The 15788-nt window shown below is 38.2% G+C and overlaps 2 protein-coding genes across 2 annotated transcripts; both read left to right on the top strand.

Moving 5' to 3' along the window:
• Positions 1-287: 287 nt before the first annotated feature.
• Positions 288-3057, top strand: LOC308646065 (toll-like receptor 11; the record flags this gene model as incomplete). The annotated part of the gene is given in 4 exon segments (XM_081288603.1): positions 288-699; positions 702-1379; positions 1382-1926; positions 1930-3057. Coding segments are annotated over 4 exon segments (2763 nt in total).
• A 9185-nt stretch (positions 3058-12242) lies between these two features.
• LOC308648247 (olfactory receptor 11G2-like) lies at positions 12243-13196 on the top strand (the record flags this gene model as incomplete). Its single annotated transcript, XM_081292903.1, has 1 exon — positions 12243-13196. The coding sequence occupies one exon, from the start codon at positions 12243-12245 to the stop codon at positions 13194-13196; it is 954 nt and encodes a 317-aa protein (XP_081149029.1).
• Between the last annotated feature and the right edge of the window lie 2592 nt (positions 13197-15788).

Genomic DNA, 15788 nt, shown 5'->3' with positions numbered 1-15788 from the left:
TCCCCTGGATCTACCACAAGATTCTGACTTTTTTTTTTTTTTTTTTTGCTTCCCTCTCTGGGTTTCTATTCCCTTGTCTCTACTTGCATGGAGTAACACATGAATGAGCATAATTTGAGTTTCCTACTTGATCAAATGTCTAATTCATATCAAAATCACAGAGCTTTTTCTTCAATATGTCTTCAAAATCCCAAGGATGCTCTGTGTATTAGAAGGGTCTGAGACTAGTGTTATCCATTACTGTAGGATTTGACACTCTTATTCTTTCTCCTCTTATCCTAGAAGCAATGTCAAAGATGGAAAGATGTCTGGTCTCTGCTGTCCTCCCTCTCTTACTGCTGGACTTGATGGATTGTGATCTCATGAGCCAGGCATGGACTGTCCCTGACTGTACCATAGCAGATAGCTCCCTATTGTCAAATCTCTCTTTCTACATCCCATTTTGTCCCTTGGCCCCAGGGTTGCATACTTTTGCATCATGCTCCAATGTTACAGACCTGACACAGACCCTGAGAGCAGTGCCCCAGGATATACAGGCACTTTGCCTCCAGGGCATGGTTCCTGTCCTGCCAGCTAATGCATTTGGTCACTTCCCCTTCCTACAGCTTTTGAGGCTACAGCTGGGAACCCTCAAGATTACATCTGAGGCCTTTCAAGGATTGAATCGGCTGCAGTACCTTTCCTTTGAGCATCATGCTCCCTGAGTCTATTTCTCCCTCCAGATGCCCTTGTGCCTCTCACATTCCTCAGTAGTCTTTCCTTTCAAGGCTACTGCCTGAATTATAGCCAGAACATCCAGTTGCCAATCAGCCTTAGGCATTTAACCCTGGGGCACAGCTGTTTGATGGAGCTGCAGGAGCTACAAGTGCTCTTCTCAAACCTTGTACTTAGTTTTTCTCCTACAGCCAGCCCCAGACCATGGTCTTCCTTCCTAGAGGTGTTGGATTTGTCTTACAACCTGAAGCTGAACCAGGCAGGTGTCAGAGCCTTGAATGGCCTCCAGCTCCATTCCCTGAGATTGGATGGCACCCCATTAAATGCATTAGGTCTTTTAGGCTCAGGACTGCTCCATCTGGACTTTCTGTCCCTTTTGGGTACAGGTATGGAAAAACTGCCTGGGAACGTGTCAGGCTATTTTGAGCTTCGAGCACTTGACCTTGGGAGAAATCGAATCCAAAACATAGAGGATGGAGATCTCTCAAGCTGCCGTTCCTTAAAACATCTCAGCCTTTACAGCAATGGCCTGAAATTGCTTCCCATAAAGTTTCTAAATGCCCTGCCCCAGCTTCAAAGTCTCAACCTATCCATGAATAAGCTGGGTCCAGCCTTGGTGCTCCCAGATGGGCTGGTTAGCACAAACTTGAGAGTGCTAGATCTGTCCACAATGAGTTATGTGTTCTGCCCTATGGAGCCTTCTCCTCTATTCCTCAACTTGAGGAGCTGTGGCTGAGTGGCAACAACATCTCCAACTTATCCAGTGAGAGCCTGGAGGGACTAAAGCAGCTGAAGACACTAGACCTGAGCTGGAACAAAATTAAGGTGCTAAAACCAGGCTGGCTCTCCTTTCTTCCTGCTCTCACCTCACTGAACCTGCTGGGCACCTATTTAAGTCATATCCCAGGCAAGGAGCTCCAAGGTCCCCAGAGGCTGAGCCATCTGCAGCTGGGTTCACTTCAGATGCTGGACCTCTATCCTCCCTGGCCTCCAGCTCTGCTCAGCTTAGAGATATGGGCAGAAACAGGTATCTGGTTTAATAACTTCAATGAAGAGCCCTTCTTGTTCCTGGAGAACCTGATCTTACAAACTTCCAACGTGGTACTGTCTCCATACAACACCTCAGTTCATTTTCCTTCCCTGCGTCATCTCACTCTTCAAGGCCTAAGTTTCTTTGGCTTCTCAAGTCAACAGTCTCAGAGATCCTTCCCTTAGTTTCCTGTCCTGGAGCACCTGCACTTCTGGTCTGATTATGGGAGTACAGAAAACCTGCAACTATTTGGGATGCCCAAGCTTCGACTGCTCGAGCTCGGAGATCTGAATTTCCACTATGAGTCAAGGTCAACGAAGCTGGAGCTGGTACTGAAGGAAGTGCCTCAGTTACAGGTGCTGGCATTGAGCCACCTGAATCTTGGGAACCTCTCCATGTCCAGTTTCAGGGACTTGGACCACCTGCAGCTACTGCTGTTCAACTCTGAATGGACCCTGGGGTTAGACAGCAGCCTTCAGGAGTTAATCCCCCAGATGCCTCAATATGTTTATTTCTCAGATGTCACCTTCACCTACCAGTGTGAAAGCTCCTGGGTGGGGCCTTGGGCAACACAGGCCCCCAACACCTTTGTGTATGGGCTGGAGAGATCCATCTGCATGGCCAATGCTTCTGACTACTCCAAGACTCCACTGCTCTCCTTCCTTTCTCATCAGTGTGCACATGATCTTGAGTTTCAGGGCTTTCTTGCCAGCTTTACTCTGGTGCTCCTATTCACTATCCTTGTACTCCTTGGCTGCCCCAAATGGTTCTGGCTTCACCATCTCTGGACTCTTTTTCATGTGTGGTGGTGGAAACTATGTGGGCATGGCCCCAGAAGCCAATTCCACTATGATGTCTTTATATCCTACTGTGAGCAGGACCAAGACTGGGTGCTGGAAGAACTGGTTCCTACACTGGAGAAGTCTCCTCCAGCAGGTGAGGGCTTGAGGCTGTGCCTGCCAGAGGGGGACTTTGGGGTTGGGCAGGACAGGATGGATGCCCTGGTTGCCAGCATGGAGAACTGCAGGGCCATCCTCTGTGTACTCAGCAACAAAGCCCTGGGGAGTCCCCGGTGCCATCTGGAGTTAAGGCTTGCCACCTATCACTTGGTGGCCAGACCTGGAACTGCTTGCCTCCTACTGCTATTTCTGGAGCCTACTGATCCGCGGAAGCTATGTGGCTATCACCGCCTCACAAGGTGGCTTCAAAAAGAGGACTATTTTGATTTGCCTCAAGGGAGGGTGGAGTGGGATGTTTTCTGTGAGCAACTTGGGGAAAGGCTAAGGAAAGCTGGACAAGAAAGAGATGATTAAGGGTTTGAGAGACCTAACCATACAGGAATATCTTAGCAGCGACCTGTATGCCATCATGTGGTCTGAGGGCAGGCTTGACCAGGGGGTCTGAGGTGATACTTACTTCAAATCTATTAAAATGATACAAGTGAAGATACCGATTCCTAGTGAGAAAACATTTTAAAGTACTAGAAATAAGATATTTATTCATAGGACAGTTATGATACCGGCTAGGCCTTTCACAGCACAAAATATCCCTCCAAAAGCAAATACACAAAAAATTGATTTTAGAATCTCATGTGTGTTTTTCAAAATAAATTCATTCTGCCCCTGTTAAAAGCAAAATATTCACTCATTTGGTAAAAAGCTATACTATTCCAGAGGAATGGCACAAGAATCTATGGGTATCAGTCAGTGTTCTGAAGCTAAATTGAAATCATGCTTGTGACTTACCAAAGGTCCAACAAATTCAGTTCTCCTAATTCTTGAGGTTCTCCCAATGACAGGATTTTATGAATGATGGTTTTTACCCCATAGTATACATGAGGAATCTAAATAAATAAAGTTAAGTGGCTTTCTGTTCTATCACAGTTCCTGTATCAAAAAGTTTGGATCTAGTGTTGCTCTAAGTCACAATCCAGTACTCTGCTCTACACTGTTTCCACTTACTTCTAACCAATGACGCCTGACCTTGCCACCAAGTTAAGTTAAAATAGGCAAAAATGGGATAAACCTCTTCAAAACAACACACATATCTATTTATATGATTTTTTTTCTCATATTCTCAGAAACTGCATAAAATAAGTGCCCTGAAACAGAAGGATAAAGTACAATGATGAAAGATGGAATATCCTGCATTCATTAAGAATCATGCTCCAAGGATATTTAGTGCTATGGGAAAGAACCAATATATAATATCAAATAAAAAACATTGGCAAATGGTGTGTGCTATAATTCCAAATATGAAAATAATTGTTTCTGTATTTAATGTATGAAATATGAAGACAGAAAGAGACTAGAAATGTAAAATTAAAAAATGGCCCTGGTAAAAGCCCTATGAATGATTTAAACTTCTAATCTTTTTCTGCTCTCCATTTTTTTTCTGAAATAAACATGTGTTACTTTCATAATAGTAAAAATAAAATAAATTATCTTTCAAAAATGAAAAAACAACTTAGTATAGACTAAATAGTTTAACAATCTACTTTCTGTTGGCACAACTGTGTCTTTTACTACCAGATATCTAAACTCATTATAAAGCTATACTAATTTAGAGAATGTGCTACTGATACAATAAGTATAAAAAGCCAGATGTTATCAAACAAGGAATCCAGAAACCAACTCATGCACATACATACCTTTAGTTTATGATAAAGGAACTTCATAGTGGGGATAAAAAAAGGTCTTTTCCATCTAAATATATATATATATATATTAAATGTCAAATGGATTTCTATATGAAAAAGTGAAATTTAACCATAACTTTATACCACACACAGAAAGTAGAGCCAAGGCAGATTGCAGATTTTAAATGTGGAAGGTGAAATATTAAACTTTCTAGAAAATAAAGTAAAATGTTTTCATTACTTTGAAATAAGCAAAAAATAATAATTATAAATGAACTGGACTGATAAGTCAGAAGAATTAAAAATTTAAAATTCTGTTTATTAAAATAAAATTGAGGGCTGGGGTTGTGGCTCAGTGGTATAGCACTTGCCTAGCACGCATGAGGCACTGGGTTTGATTCTCAGCACCACATATAAATAAATAAAACAAAAAAGGTCCATCAACACCAAAAAAAAATATTAAAAAAAATTATAAGTAAATAAATAAATAAAATTGAGGGGCTGGGGTTGTGGCTCAGTGGTAAAGTGCTTTCCTAGCACATGCAAGGCGTTCAGTTCAATCCTCAGCAACACATAAAAATAAATAAATAAAATAAAGGTAAAAAAAAATGAGAATGGAAAATGAAGCCACACAGATAGGAGATAACATCTGTAATAGATGTAACTGATAAAAGGCTTATGTCTAAAATATATTTTTATTAACATATTAATTATATATATTAGTAGCATTCGGTATGATATTTCCACATATGTACATGTGTTGATCATGTCCAACCACTTTTATTCCAGCCTCACCACCCATTCTCACTCCAATACCCTCCCCAGTTTCTACTAATCACTCTTCTACTCTCAGATCAATTTCAGTTACTTTCCATATATGGGAGAGTGCATGTGGTACTTGCCTTTTTCTGTCTAGCTTATTTCATTTTAGATAACCTCCTCCAGTTCAATCAATTTTGCTGCAAATGCCAGGATTTCATTCTTCTTTATAGTCTAATGATATACCATTGTGTATATACACTGTATTTCCTCTATCCATTCTTCTCTTGATGGATAGCTGGCCTAATTCCAGGTACCTATTGTTTTATAAATTATATTTTATATGCCCTTAATCTTTATCTCCTCTTTGTCATATATCCCAATCCAATGATGTGGATGTTTGTTTTGTTTAGTGATGTCCCAAATATATTGAACGCTGTCTTTATTTGTGTGTGTGTGTGTGTGCGCATGTGTGTGTGTGTGTGTTTGAATGGGGTATTTCAAAAGGCCTATCTTCAAGCTCAGGTATTTTTTATTACACTGTCTCTTCTCTGTTATTGAGGCCTTCAACTGAATTTTTGACAAATTGAGCTGTTTACATTCAAGATTTTCGTTTGGTTCTTTTCCAAAACCTCTATCTCCTTAGAGTTTCTCACTCATTTCCTACTTTGTCTTCCCAATTTAACTTCAGTATTTGCCAGTGTATTCTCTTGTATCTCACTGAGCTTTTTTATAATAATTGAAATGTTTTTTTATCAAGCATTTCATTCGCTCAAATTTCTTTGGAGTCTAATGCTAAAGCATCATAATCTTTCAGAGGTGTCACATTATCTTGATGTTTTTATATCCCTTATGTTCCTACATTGAGATCTGCAGAATTTGGTGACTCATATATCTCTACCACTTTCATAGGATGGCTTTCTTAATCAGCATCTTTCTCCTAAAGACGTGTCTTGGGTTGTTTGTTATGCAATGTTGGCTTTATTTCCAACTGGGCATCATAGTGTCATCTCCCTCTAGCTTCCTTGACTGTTGTAAGTGAATTTGGGGACAATGTGTTACATGTCAGAGACCACGGTCTCTGTAGGACACTCTAGCAGCTGAGCTGTACATAGCAGAGTGTGTAGGGTGCACAATGTTTGGCTACTCCTTCAATAGGAGTGCTGACACCTACTGGGTGATGGGTTTCCTCTGGGACTGCTGATGTTGGCTCTGTTACTTGTAAGGATTTCTGGCAATGACTGAACCAGTTGTGTTTCTGAAACACTGAGGGGTCTGAAGCACTAGGACTCTGGTCAGACAGAGGCACATGCCCAAGTACTTCATGAGAAGAGGTGGTGACAGGAACCAAGCACCCTCTCTGTGATGCTCACACATAGTCCTAACAGCAGTGTGTGGGTCAGTCAAGGTGTGCGGCAGCCAGCAATTGGTGTGGCAGCAGCAGGAGCTGTAGTGCTCCCTCTGTTGCTACTATTAGAGTGCCAATCCAGGAGCAGAACCTTGGACCCTCTAGCCTTGCATGCCTGGAGTTGGGACAACTATGGGGGCTTTTCTGAATCTTTAAGCTGCAGGTCCCACCAGGAAGCAAATGGGAGCCAAGCATGACTAAGGCAGGCAAAATTCTCTCAGGGCCTTGTGTACCCAGGAACAGGGTGACCGCTGAGGGTTTTCTCTTCCTGACTCCTTCAGTTGAAATGCTCACAAGAGGGATCAGGATGTAGCCAGAGCTAGGCAAACTTTCTCTATATACCTCTTTTGGCTAAGCTCCCACAGTGTTGCTCAAGGTCCCCTCAGCACATTCCTGTGGGGAGCAGTCAGGGAACCATGATATTCCTTCCCCACCCTGTTAGTAGCAGGTACCTGTGCACAGGGCAGGAGGAAGGAGCAAAGAGAACTGCTACTGCCTTCAGTCTTGGCACAAACATGAACCTGCATGAGACTGGCCACACTTCTGATCTCAGAGGGCAAGATTCCTCATCCCCTGGTTCTTTAAGGCAATGCTTCCCAACCCCCTCCATGTCCCCACACCAATCCCCTACAGTACAGGGCCCCTAACAAGGCAGGTCAGAGTCACTCTGATGGTCCCAGTCAGGCTTGTTAGGCAGGTATCCACTCACCCAATGCAGTGGAATATCTATGGAGACCCAGAGATAGGCATATACAGGGGCTTCAGACCCATAGAGCAGTCCAAATTCAGACAATAGGTCCTTTCTCCAGATGGCTCCTGGCTACCATACCAGGTAGAGTGGGAGGGGATGTCTTCCAAGCCAGACTACTGTGTGAATTTCAGGCCTATTATCTGTTTAGGCTGTAGGCCTATTATGACAACAAAATTTTCCAACAGCTAACATTGCCAGTATCTGTACTTAAAGAGCTTTCTGGGACTCTCTCTTTTACCCTTAACCCTGAAGAGGTGACATTCCCCCACTCCAGGTTTGGAGCTGGGAAGACAGGTGCTAGGATATTTTGTTTCTCTCGTTATGTCATTGTCACTGGTCTCTGTGACTTACAAGCTCCCAGCCTCTCTCATGCTGATCTCCGGTGGTCTCCCATGATCACTTACCTCAAAATGAGGCCATACATGTGTTGCTTTGATTCTCTTTTGTAGAGAGGAGGGAAAGGCTAGATGCCTCTATTCCATCATCTTGAAATCTCTACTTCCTGGATTTCATTTCCCAGCTTCCAAAATGTCCTAAGGTTGTTTTCTCTGTGCATCTCTGCACACCTGCAGATCAAGGGTAGCAGAGGCTAAGGTTGGAGAAACCTGGACATCCTGGAGCAGAGAAAACAGATCCTTCAGAATACATTTTTTAAAGTTTTAAAGTAATAATATATGCTCAATAAAAAGAAAAACAGGCAAGACTGAAAAAGAATACATCCAAACAATGAACAAATATAAGAAAATGTGCTCAAACACACTAATTATAAAGGAAATGCAAATTAAAGCTGAATGGGATATGGGTACATATCTTCCCAAATGTTTTTGTTTTAAAAACTGACATAATCAAGAACTGGCAAGATACAGAATAATAGGAATTGTTATGTATTACTCATGGGAGTATACCTTGGAGTAAACATTTTAAAAATAATCTCTAGCAGGTTATCTCTTAAAGTTGAACACATGCATTCTCTAGGATCCCACAATTTCATATACATACAACATAAATTCTTGAAAGTATATGCTTAACTATATGCATATTATTCACAGTGGCATTTTCTATAACAATTCAAAACTGAAAGTAACCCAAATGTCCCATCAGCAATAGATCTATTTTTGTGGTATAAGCATTCAAAAGAATATTAAATGACCATGAAAATCAATGAACTATAGTTATACAAAAGTTCACAGGTAAAGAAATATTATACAGTGATGAAAATCCATGAAGTGTCATTTTACTTTAATGTATGAACATGCACAGATAAATATCAGAAATGTATGAGTGAAAGATTCCAGATACTATGCACATATATCATTTCATTTATACATATTTCTAAAACATACAAATTTACAGAAGGATGATAGTTTTTTTTTTCCTTTGCTTTTATTAGTGCACTATACTTAAATGTAATACTTGATTTCAATTTAACAAACTCATACATGAATGGAATTTAATTTTCTCCATTACAGTCCCTGGTGCTCCCCATTTCTCTCTCCTACCTTCCCCTATTCCCCTTCTTCTACCCTACCGGTCTTCCTTTCGCTCATTCATTTATTTGGTGCTTTATAAACAAATGTAAAGGTGGAATTCACTGTGGTATATTTATACATTCACATAGTGTAATCTTGTCAATTTCATTCTTCTTTTCTTTTTCTTTCCCATCCCTCCTCTCTCCCTCTCAATCTTCTTCTATTCCAACTGATCTCCCCGATACCTTTATGATAAGGTTGGTGGTTACTTTGGGAAGAAGAGAGAAGTTGTACTTAGAAGATCCCAGTAAGGATATGGGGGATACATGATAATGTTTTATTACTTTGACACAGGCAGTAATTAAATGGGTGTATTTTTTAATAATTCAATGAGCTTTATTATATACACTATTTTTTAAGGTTCAAGGTTTTAAAACTTAAAAAGAAAACTTTAAGCCAGACCATTTTGTTTTCTGCTCAAATACTGACCCTTTCTTACACTGAAAGCAAAGTCCTTACAAATGGCCTATCCTAAGCGATCTGCCTCACCCAGTGTCCTTCTGCCTGGTATCTCACTGCTGTCCCCACTGCTTACCCTGCCACAGCCACACCAGCCTGCTGGCCGTTATGCTATCATTCTATTATGCTTTCTTCTGCCTGTGGGTTCCTCTGACAATTGTTGTTTGGGCTTGAAACACAGCTCCTCCAGATATCCACAGGCTGTTCTTCCAGTTGGGGACATTGCTTAAATGTCACATTCCCCAGACAGTTTTCCTGTCACTGTAAAATCATGATCTCCCATTCCAACTTCCAACTTCCCTGCCATACGCCATGCTCCATTTTTCTCCTTATTATTTTCAATATACTATAAAATTATCTTATTTAGGCCTTTGTTTTCTTCTCTCTTTAACAGAATATAATAACTGTGACAGTAGGAGTTGTGGGGTTGATTTCTACATAACTCCAGGATCTGAGAGGCATTTGGCACTTCATACACATTTGATAAATACTTGTGGAATAAGAGGATGCAAATTAAATTTTTTGAACTGTCAATTTTTTGTGCTCTACACAATGTTCAACTCAAAAATCTCCAACAAACTATACAAATACAGATATTTGATAAGCAAAGAATGATTTCTTCTTTGAAATGGGTATAGGGAACCTAATAGCGCTTTCTATGGCAGCTAGTAGAAGCATCTCTTTTACTATTTAGTTTTTCCCCAGGAACCGTCTGTAACTTGTGAACACTAGAAATGAAATAAAGAATTTTCTTCTACATCTTTATTTTTCTTTGGGGAACAGTAAAATTTGGCATTTGATTGTAATTTCAAAAATGACCTCATTTTGAATTGAGAGAGCCCCAAATCCCAAAAGGCAATGATGCAAGCAAATAAATATACATGCTACCTTCAACTGGACTTTCACTTCATCACATGTACCCTGAAGTTAGTGAAACTGTATTTAGTGCTCACTCTTTGCAATCTGAAAGTGATTACAAACTGGATGATCCCATTTCTTGGAAGTCTCCCACTTGTCTTTTGCTCCATGGAATAATATTTTCTCTCCCCATCTCCGACCTTCTCAGTGTTCCTCCAAGGAGTGAGTGGAAACTTTATAACATGTGGGCCACACATGCTCAATGTTTTGCAAAAATAATAGAAATATTTTCTTCTTTTCTTTGAGAAAACTGAAAGTATTTCATTAGAATAAAACTGGCAAAAAATTAAAGCGATTTCTGATGAGTATTTTTACTTAGTTATCATTTCCCTCTAAAATACATTATATGTATATGTGCATATATGTGTGTGTGTGTGCGTATATATATATACATTATAAGTTATTATTTATATATATATGCACACACAGATAGACACATATAAAAAGGCTTAGGATTTTAAGAAAGGATGCATATTAACTGAAAAAATCAAATTTATTTATTTTGATGATTTTTTTAACTTGATGAATAAATATGGCATATTTCTTTTTCCAAAGATAACATCTTTCCCAAGCTTATATATGGCTTTTGAATTCTATTTTGTTGTTGTTGTTGCACTACAGGACTTACTCTAAACTGTAATAGTGGACAAGTATTATCCTCAGGATATTCTGAAACAAGAAAGGCAAGTACCAATGATTTGAAACAAATCCTTTGTCAGTGATACGTCTCTACATAAAATTAATTAACTGAAATGACTAAGAGAAGGATCCTAAGTAAGTAGGATAAAAGAATGTCTAAAGAACAAAAAGATTATACATTGAATTATAAGTTATTGAAACAACATAGTAAGGGACAGGATTCAGCTGGCCTAATTTGCTACACTAGTTTTCATGCAGGTTCAAGGGCAATGAGAGTCTTAAATAGTAGTTCTTCCAATTTTAGTAATATCTCGATGGCTCTCAAAGAAAGAGTCAATCATCTCTGTGTAGTATGGCATGAGAAACTCTAATATTATCTCCCATAAACAAATATGACCAGGATTTCTCTAATCAGCATTCCTTCACTTACTGAGTATTATTTATAAAATACAAAGATATTTAAGTCAAATATCAGTAAAAATGTACTAAAATTTTACTATGAGTCCCATAATCATAAAACTTAACCAATTTTTCAATTACTCTTGCAGCTCACTATACCTATGGTTAACAAGTACAAGCATATTAAACTTAGCCATATTCACTCACACCAGCTGTCCTACCTAAGACCAATTTCCAAAAATGGTACATCATATTCATATATTCACCTGGAAGTATATAAAAATATATAGGCAGATCGGTTTAGAGGCCAAGGCATAGAAACTTCCTAACACTACATGCAGCTGCCTACAAGGAAGAAAAAAGAAAAGTGTTTTTTTTTTTAATACTAAACATTGGTATGTATACACAAAGTAGCATAAAAGACTATTTATCCTAGAGTGACAGAGGTTTTTTTATTATCATTATAAAACACCATGAGTAATCACAAGTGAAAATAAATATTAATGTGTGCCCTATTAGGCAATATATTGAGACATGGTCTCTTATTTTTTTTAATTTTTTTATTATTAGTTGTTCAAAACATTACAAAGCTCTTGAAATATCATATTTAAAATATCTTGATTTAGTATTTTATTATATTTCTATGTTATAAATAATAAAAAAGTTATGAAGTATTCATATAGTGTTCAAATAATTCCACATATGCAGAAAAGTAGTACAATAATGCAGCTAAAGTGATATCTAATATAGGGTTCTTAGTGAAGTAAAATTTGCCTCCAATTCATATTTTTTCCTCCTAGCTATTATTGTGACTTTTAAAAATAACATTGTTTGTTCAAAACTGAGTCTTGCAAGTTTTCAGGTCAGTTTTGCTGCTCAAGCAACACTTTGTTTATTACCTTATAAAATGAATAATAAAAAATTGGTGCTTCCAGGAAAAAAAAAACATTCAACATTAAACAGCAATAACCTCTGTCATCTCAGTGACTTCTACAACAATGAACGGGTCCAACCAAGAACACACACCCTCTGTTACCCACTTCATCCTCATGGGCTTTCCCTCCAGCCCAGAAATGCAGCTCCTCTACTTTGGGCTCTTCTCCATGACCTACACTCTGACCCTGATGGGGAACGCAGCCATCGCCTGTGCTGTGAGGGGAGACCAGCGCCTTCACACCCCCATGTACATCCTCCTGGGCAATTTCTCTCTCCTGGAAATATGTTATGTCACTTCCACCGTCCCCAACATGTTGGCCAACTTCCTCTCCACAAGCAAGTCCATCTCTTTTGTGAGCTGTTTTGCACAATTCTACTTCTTCTTCTCCTTTGGTTATGACGAGGGCTTCTTCCTTTGCATCATGGCCTTTGACAGGTACCTTGCCATCTGCCGTCCCCTGCATTACCCACGCATCATGACCAGACAGCTGTGCACTGGCCTCGTCATCTTTGGATGGTCATGTGGGTTCATCCTCTTTCTAACTCCATTTATTTTTATTTCACGGTTATCCTATTGTGGACCAAATATCATCAACCATTTTGTGTGTGATCCTGTCCCATTGATGATGCTGTCCTGTTCTGAAGACTCCACCACCCAGTTCATTTACTCTGCCTTCAATTCTTTTTTCATGATTGGCACTTTGCTGTTTATTCTTTCTTCTTATGCTCTGGTGATTCTAGCTGTAGTGAGGATGCCCTCGGCAGCAAGCAAACGCAAGGCTTTCTTGACTTGTGCTTCTCATTTGGCAGTTGTCACCCTTTTTTATGGTTCTATTTTGATGATGTATGTTGGCCCTGAATCAGGACACACAGTAAAAATGCAAAAAATCATTACCTTATTTTATTCTGTGATAACACCTCTATGTAATCCTCTAATATATAGCCTGAGGAACAAGGAGATGAAAGATGCTCTGAGGAAAATCTTCAGAATTGAACAGGGTGTTCATAAAATATAAATAAAAAGAGAGACAAACTAACTATATCTTTCAAATGCAATTTACCTCAGCAAGAAAAGGGTGATATGTATCTACAATGTAATCATATTTTAAGGATTATTGCTAGAATGAGGTTCCATTGTCATCTTAAACAGCACTCACCATGAGAACCTGGATTGAAAATATTTTCCAGACTTAAAAGGCAGGATTTATTATTTTTAGCATTACATATTTTGGGTTTTTTTTTGTTTTTGTTGTTTTGTTTGTTTGTTTTCCATCCTAGAGATTGAACTTGGGGCTTTATACGTGGTAGGAGAGTATTATATCACTAAGCTACACACCCAGCTCCAAATGTTTAATAGCTAGTAAATGTAGGTATTTTTTATTAGATCTCTTTCCTATATTTTTTTGCCTGTTTATTCTTTAAGATAAACTATAATTTGGTTTATTTACACTTCAAAAAAGCTTTTTTTGGATAATTACTGAAATTTGATTGTTTAAGATTTATTCATGAATTTAGGAAGAAATAATATCATAAATAATGTTCACTTTTCCTAATTAAGAATATTATCTAAATTATTTTTGATTTATTTATGTATTATTTTATGTATTTTAGTAAAGTTTTATAGTTTAAAAGGTGGGATTTATGTGAGTTGTGCAGGAAGGAGTGGTTTATATTATACTTTGCACAAGAAATATAAGTCAAATAGCTGGACAATCACCTAAAAATTACTGTAAGAGGAAGAAACTAAATAATTTAGAAACTCATTGAAAATGACTTTAATGTTGAGTTTAAAGTATTCATGATGTTAACACTCATTTCCATCTGTGGGTCTTAAGGAAAATTCATGCAATTTCCATTATTCTCAACTATATGAAAGGAGCAATAAAAGTAACTCGATAAATTATTTTGTAATTACAAGGGTATTTTTATATTTGTAATTTTGTTTAAGTTAGTTATTGACCAAACTTTATACATTCAACTTAAATTTGTCCTGATATTACGTTTCCTGCCATCTGATGGAATTGCAAATTATTTGATACATTAAGAAGCACTTCCTTGAGACACAGAAACACTTTTGCTGTACCACAGCTTTTCTTCAGTTCATACCTCTGGCTTCAAGGTGGGAAGTGGAACAGGTTTCACACAACCTTCTGACTGGAAAAGAAAGGACCCCAGGCTTGATTCCCAGGTGGATCATCTGAATATGCCAATAGACAAAAGATTCATTGCACTAGTCAGAGTGATTTATTCTGACTGTCAATTGTTGCTGCTACCTAACAGGGACAGTGAGAAACAGGAATGGAATGTAGAGGATGCACTGGAGCTTCTGTTGGTATTTTAATGTTTAGCAATATAATTGGACAAGAAAGTAAAACATATATAGCCTGACAAGACAGAGCAACTAAGCTCTCAGAATCCTCAGAGATCAATGTCTGGGAGACCCCAGAGTCAAATGATTTACATAATCCAAATTGTTCTTCAAAGATGAAGAGCTACAATAGTGGTGGAGGAGAGAGATAATGAATATCTTTGATCATTATATCAGTTTTGGAGTTGAGTTTGAGGTACCTCCAAAATATCTAAGTAAAAATATTATCTACCAGCCAGATAAAAACACTATATAGACAGACATAGTGGCGCACACCTGTAATCCCAGCAGTTTGGGAAGCTAAGAAAGGAAGATTGCAAATTCAAAGCCAGCTTCAGGAACAGCAAGGCGCTAAGCAACTCAGTGAGACCCTGTCTCTAGTAAAATACAAAATTGGTCTTGGGATGTAACTCAGTGGTTGAGTGCCCCTGAGTTTAATCCCAGGTACAAAAAAAAAAAAAAAAACCCACCATATAGCAGTTCTCAGTTCTCTTTTGGAAATTCTAAGGATTTAACTTGTAATTTGATGTAATTTTGAAAAATGAGTGGTGACCAAAATTTTCAAGAATAAAATGGGATTATGTAAAATTGTGGATGTGTAACCGACGTGATTCTGCAATCTGCATTTGGGGTAAAATTGGGGGTTCATAACCCACTTCAATCTAATGTATGAAATATGATATGTCAAGAGCTTTGTAATGTTGTGAACAACCAATAAAAAAATTAAAAAAAGAATAAAATGGGAGCATAGCATTTAATATTTTAAATATTTGAGGGCCTGGAATCTAGTCTCACAGAAATTTAATGTTTAATGGCCAAAGGGAGGGTGGGGTCTACAAACCATACCTATAGCAGAAATGTGGAAGTTTATGTTATGTTTTTGTGATTCAGTTACAATTTTTTTAAAAAGTTAGAATGTGATAAATATTTAGAATGATATATAATTCAACATTGAACCTTAATAAAACTGGGTGGCAAGGGAGTGGAATAAGTTGCAACCCTGACATTCCTACACACACTCACATAAACCTGTCTTTCATTATTTTTTCTCCACCTAAACCTATTACCCTATAGCTATATAGTTTACTTAATGTCAGTGAAGTAAACCAAATGTTGATTAAGCAAATCTGGGACTTTTATCTGTTTTGTTCATTGCTCTATCCATGATCATTCAGAAAATTGCCCGAAACAGAGACAATGAATTATTATTGTTAAATTAACAAATAATTTCTTATATTAA

The sequence above is a fragment of the Spermophilus citellus genome (assembly GCF_964194105.1).
Source record: "Spermophilus citellus genome assembly, chromosome: 4".
In the NCBI taxonomy this organism is placed as follows: Eukaryota; Metazoa; Chordata; class Mammalia; order Rodentia; family Sciuridae; genus Spermophilus; species Spermophilus citellus.
Note: the sequence above shows the minus strand (reverse complement) of the source record. Positions and strands in the feature narration are given on the sequence as shown.